The sequence below is a fragment of the Rhipicephalus sanguineus genome, chromosome 5, assembly GCF_013339695.2.
Source record: "Rhipicephalus sanguineus isolate Rsan-2018 chromosome 5, BIME_Rsan_1.4, whole genome shotgun sequence".
Taxonomy (NCBI): Eukaryota; Metazoa; Arthropoda; class Arachnida; order Ixodida; family Ixodidae; genus Rhipicephalus; species Rhipicephalus sanguineus.
The window spans coordinates 10,879,072-10,885,071 of record NC_051180.1 but is presented as its reverse complement, the minus strand read 5'-3'; the positions used below and the strand labels follow the sequence as shown (position 1 = coordinate 10,885,071).

The 6,000-nt window shown below is 48.8% G+C and overlaps 1 protein-coding gene across 1 annotated transcript in view; it reads left to right on the top strand.

Moving 5' to 3' along the window:
* Positions 1-208: 208 nt before the first annotated feature.
* LOC119393201 (fasciclin-1) overlaps positions 209-6,000 on the top strand; it is a 67,313-nt gene continuing 61,521 nt past the window's right edge. Inside the window, exon 1 of the mRNA XM_037660051.2 lies at positions 209-421. Coding sequence (XP_037515979.1) covers positions 308-421 — 114 coding nt within the window. The 5' untranslated portion in view covers positions 209-307. The remainder of the gene's footprint in view (positions 422-6,000) is intronic.

The following is a 6,000-nucleotide window of genomic DNA, read 5'->3' as shown; positions in this document are numbered from 1 at the left end:
GTCGGTTCGTGGGGAAGGGGGGTCACACACCGGTGCGCGATGACGGTGCAGCAGCAGCCGGTGGGCGCCGCCCAGAGCGTGGTCGAGCGGTGGGGCGCCCCGCGGTGGCTTTGTTGCGATCGCGCGGGCAAAACCGGTGCTTGGCGGGGGGATGACGTCAGCTGGACGCCACGAAAGCCTTCCCCCCCTCGTACCCCTTAGCCCCCTCCCTCCCTCTCCGGCAGAGGCAGCGCCGCTTGCGGGTGAACAATGCGCTAGGCGTCGTCTCGGCCGGCGTCGTTCCGCGCTGTGTCCCCGTGCCACGACCATGATGACGCCGCCGATGGCCGTGTGCTCCGCGCTGCTCCTCGCCGTCGTCGCCGCGCTAGGAGCGGCCGAGAACGTGCTGGATGCCATACGCAACGACGGCGAGCTGTCCTCGGTGAGTAGACCGGTTGCTTCGGTCCCCGTGGCGGTGCGCGCGCGCGACCAGTTTGGCGCCATGTTCTGTGGACCCCATGCATGGGCGAGCCGTCATGGCGCCGGTCGATCGAAACCGCCGCAGCGGCCCGTGCGCGCGTCCCGGCAGCGCCGCCCATTCCGGTCTTTCCGTGCCGGCTCGAACGAACGCTGCCGAGCTGGCCCCAGTGAGCGAGCCGTGAATGGGGAGCGCAATTGGCCGCACAAAGGAGGAACCCTCGGCAGGGCCGGAAGAAGCTCTTCGGGTCGACGGCTCCTTGGAGAAACGCCGCCGGCACGGACGCCGCCGTCACAGTGTGCGCGACACACTCGCACCATGGGGTGGGGCCGGGGCTTCTCAAGCTGGCTGCTTATCCCGACCTTCTCGAAGGACCACGTCCCGTGGAACAAGACCCTTGCAGTGCCGGCCCTGTACGATGCGAGGTCCGTTCGAACGCATCTACTGAGTCAGAATGCAGAGCGTTCTGAAAGTTTGGGTGAATATCTCAAAGATGAGCGCCCTGAAGATTCCTTCCTCTTGTGGCACACGCCGCTGCCGAAACGTACGTTGCGTGATACGGTGGTCACGGTAGCATTCGCCATGGGGCGGGGCTACGGGCCCTTTCGCCGGAGAATCGCTCCGCGCGGGGCTAATCCGCGACCGTTGCGGATTCCCTCCACAAGCACTTCCACGGTAGCGTCTCGGATTTTAGCGTGACGCACGGACGAATATATTTTGTTCTCAATCTTGCAGCACAAGAAGCATCGGGGGGAGGCCAAAAGAAAGTACAAGCATGCGAAACAAAGTACAAACAGCTCAGCATGCGATGGACGTGCCCGTTAGTGCCGGCAAAATGTGGAGACACTTTCTGGTGGGCATATAGTGTTTCAAAAGGCATTGACGACGCAGAAAACCGCGAAGACTCGCGAGCCGTTCCAGGCGCATGAGTCACGGTGTTGTCCACACAAGTGGTTCTCGAACCGTCATGGTGGAAGGGCGTTGCTGCTTGCGTCGAAATTGACTGCCTGTCGTCAGAAACGGTCGTTTGTGTACCGGTAGTCGCATTTTTCTTTCCTTATTTACGAGGCATAAGCTCGTGCCTATGCATGCAAACAGGTTCTCGTGGAGCGCGGCACGTGCCTTCATTGACGCCGCACGTCTGCGGAAGTCCCTCGCCCTCTCGACGTGACGGCGTGTAGCTTGTTTTGGGCGCGTTTTTTTACTGTAAGGAATTTCTTTTTCGCATCTTCAATTCTTGGCAGAGAGATAAACCGTCGCTTGTCAGCGAGACACGACAAAGTCGAGCAACAACATGGTTTCATCGTTTGTCGCTGGCAGGTTCTCATGAGCATTCGCCCATAATAGAAACGACGGAGAAATGTGGGCATCCTGTGCAGGCAAGCAACGACCAGGAACTAGCGCGCAAACTTATTTTCCTGGGAAAAACCATCGTCGCTTGTCTTCCCCCCTCCCCCTCCCTTTTCCTTAACGCAAACTTCAGTGCGTACAAGTATAACATCAACGTCAATACTGAAAAAAAAAAGAAAGAAAAAAACCTTGAAAGGTTGCCCTTCTCTACGGACATACACAATGTGTTGTGATTATAAGCAGTAGTGTGTTTGGGCTTCAGTGCCATAGGGCGCCTGTCGCCATGTTATAAGGTGGGTGTGGCAACGTATTTTGCGCTATGGTTAGCTACTGCGGCCACAGTTCAGCTCCCGTCGACGCCCTGTTTTCAAGTCAGTTTATTTACTATTCTGGCTTCAGGAGCTACTACAATTTGTTTCTACAGCCTGTTACATTGCGTTATCATAGGAACTGGCTTTGCTCTTGTGTACATTCAATCGTAGTCGGCTAAGCTATGGTCAATGGAGATATTGATTTTTCACAATCATATCCATTTTACGCATTGACAACTAGCGTTTATCACCGAGCCTGTAGCAGTGTGCGAACTAGTCACGAGGCACTGCGGAGTACCGAAGTATCAGGTACGTGTTCTTAGCACAGCTGATAATTCGACACTAACTTGTTTCATTTACCGATTTGGCGCGACAATATACAACTATTTCCGGCATACAATAATAATAATGAATTTTGTCTCAGTTAATAGCAATTATTTCTCTTTGTTTCGTTCAACTGCTAACGTGCGCTGCTTGCTTCTGTAGATTACGTTTAAATTCTGCGCCATGCGTATTTCCAGTTTTGTAGCAACCTATGTGTGGGAATTATCCTATTCAATATTTTCACTAACTTATAATTCAATTTCTCGAAAGTGGAGTTCCGGAAATTGTGCGTAATCAATGTGAATAAAACAACGTTAGGAAATATTCCTTAGACCTGCTCACGTGAGAAATGGGGCATTTACTCTAGCGTTTTCATGTTTTCATATTGACCAAAGAAAATCACATCACTGCAGTTGCACTTGGCTCGTTCATTTGTGGCTCTAAACCTGTTGAGCGTTCCGCTGTACTTCGCATAATGCTGTTTATTTACACTCTAAAATTCTTCTTCCTTTGAGTGTGTCAGCAATCAATGACATCATTTTATTGTGTTTAACGCCATAGAACAAAGCAGAGGCCACGACAGTCGTCTAAATGGAGGACTGCAGAATAATTTCGACAATGTACCCACATAGGTCGACATCGTAAGCGGAACTCATTCATACTCCTTCACAAACCATATTTCTTGCTTAGGCAGCTTACCTGAACTCAGGCTCAACAATATTCTGCTCAGCCGGGCTCGCTCAGGCTTACCGAAGTTTCACTCAGTGCGGATCATTCAGACTCGAAATCCCCAAAATACTCAGCAGCGCTCACTCGGACTCAATAATCTAAAAAAATCTGAGTGAGTCAATTCACGTGTGAGTTTGCTGACCTTTGCGTGCATCCAAAGCTCGGCGCACATTTTTGTACTCAGCCCTCAAAGAGACAGTGTTCTGATTCGAACCAGTGGCGAATAGTTCTTACCAGAGACACCCCCATAAGAGTAACCTCGGTGTCTTTTTATGAGGATGGTCATCTTCTGTCGTCGTTGCAATTACATATTCTCGCTCGGGGCATTGTCCCCTTGCGTGCGTCACTACTCGGCTAAACAACAACAAAATAAAAAAAAAATCTATCGATCTTCTTTAGGATTCTCCTACCCGTTGAACAGGCACACGGCGATTCTGCTGTGACGTAACAGCGTTGCGCAATGCATACCGTAGCAGCCGCCATTAGCTATGCCTTGTGGCAGCGACGAATATTCAACGCGCGGCCACGCCATCAGCGTCGGCACGCAGAGAGCTTGCAACACAAGGAGCCGGACATCCCTTCGTGCGCCAGCCGGTCACCTTGCGCTGCTTGCGTTTGCGGCGAGCATCTGAAGGAGGTGGCAAGCATTTGGCCGAAGAAATCGCGTAAATCGTTTTCTGATTGCTTTCCATTGCAGCCTTCGTAGGCGTAAACGCCGCTGAGAAGGAAGCGCGTAAATAGTGTGCACCTTGCTGCTCTTCTTTATTTAGTTTAATGTCTTTATATAATAGGCAGGTAGAAATCGGTATTCTATTCCTTCAAATATTTCTCAACTAGAAGATACCGTTATAAATCCTCTCCCTTTCCATTAACTTCACGAAATGGCAGGTATAGCCTCTCTAATCATTTCTGACTGATAAGAAGCGTACATGTATAGAGTGTTAAACTTCCAGATAGTATATGATATCGTCATACTCTAAAAATATGACAACGACACGGGACACAAAAAACTAACACATTCAGCAACTGCATTTTCATGCCTGCGTCTACGAACCTCGCAGTGTAAGCAGACCATAGAATCAACTGAAATGCGCCTGAACTATTCTAAATTTGTGTATTTTTTAAACTGTATTTATTGGTAAATGTCAGCCTTCTATATAGAATCGCTTGCCAAGAGTGAATACGAATGGTGGGCTAGCATCGTTAAATATAAGTGAAGTCTTGAAGGTTAAACAAATATGCAATAGTGGCATGTGTTGCAGCACCCGGCCGTTCAGATTAGCTTAGTTTCCAGCAACGATAAGAACAGCCACTGTAGCTAGTTTACCATAATAACTATAACTTTAAATGTGTCTTAGTGTCTCGCGGGTATCTTAATTTCGCCAAGTTTCCATTTATCGAAGAAAACAAGCAAAAAGTCCAGATTATTATCTCGATAAATCTGTAACGTGAGTAGTATGGCGCTCAACACTGTTATGTAGTGAAACACAGGCTTCACGTAGCACCTATTCGGTGGTGGAAACTAGTATGCGTAAATGGTATGCAAATAAAACGTATTTTGAACAGTCACGAATGCAGTGGAGATGTCGCCTCGTTGGGTATCAATTCCGGGCATTAGTTCCAAGCATACAAGTCGTTATCATCTATTCCGCACAGAGATAAACGAGGATACTACAAGAAGTGCTATGAGCTGCTACGTTCATTTGTTTTTAAACCTCCGTAGCGAGCATGTGTTATGAGATGGCTGTCGTAAATCTTGGCACTCATTCCGCGCAATTATGCGAACGGCAGAGCCACACGCCCGCAGCCAGCCTGGCGTAGGTGAGCTGTGTGCTAATGCCGTCGGCGCCCGACTGTCTAAAGCCAGTGGTGGCTCATTACGTGTGCGCATCGAAAATGAAACGAACAAAAATGAGTTAAAGGCCAACATTATAAATCGCTATCGTCCCAAACAAACGCCCACTCCTTGAGGATACACGTTCTCGTTTTCTGTTTGTTTGGTTGACCGTGCAAATAGGCGTTTCAAACTAAATTTGGAAGCAGGCGTTCTCACTTGAGGCACAAATTATCTCAAACTTCCTAGCACACGAAGGTTACTACGCATTCACGCCTAACTGTGCATATGTGGGGATTATGCTATCAGTTATTATGAAAGTGTTAAAGCATGCATAGAAAGAAGGAGTTCGGGTAGGCGAGTAAAAAGTATCAGAACACGTAAATACATTGAAGAAGTATTCACCAAAAAAGGGTATGAGCTAACGATTAGCGTTAATTGTTTTGAGTAATAAGCCGATTAATATAGGATTTTATAAATATCGATCGCGTGGTTATCAATGATAAGCGCAGTTAACATTGAGAAATACAACTCATTCTTCTGCTTATGAAGCGGCACGATTTACCTTGACGTTGTGCTGAAGCTGGCACAGCGTCACAGAAAGTGACGCGGCTGGCAATCCAACCCGCGACTTTAATGCCAGCAGTAGAACGCCATACAGCGCTTGAGCTACCGCGCTGTGTAGTGAAAATGAACGCCAAGAGCAAGTTTAACAGCGCCGGCCTTGACCGAAGCATGGGTATACGTATAGCAGAGTGAACGTTGAGTCATGCAGGACGGGAGGAACAACTAATCAGAAAACAGTTGTGAGGCATACGCGAACTATACGCACGCAATGCGAAACTTCTTGCGTTCTGTCCTCGCATCAACAAATGCTTCGTCAAAGCACCACCGGCAGCCTAACGACGTGTTGATCTAGAAGAACCTCTCCGACATTCATGACCTTTCTGTAGCTTTTGACGTCTGCATGTTTGTTTACATTCGGGTCTTGGGTT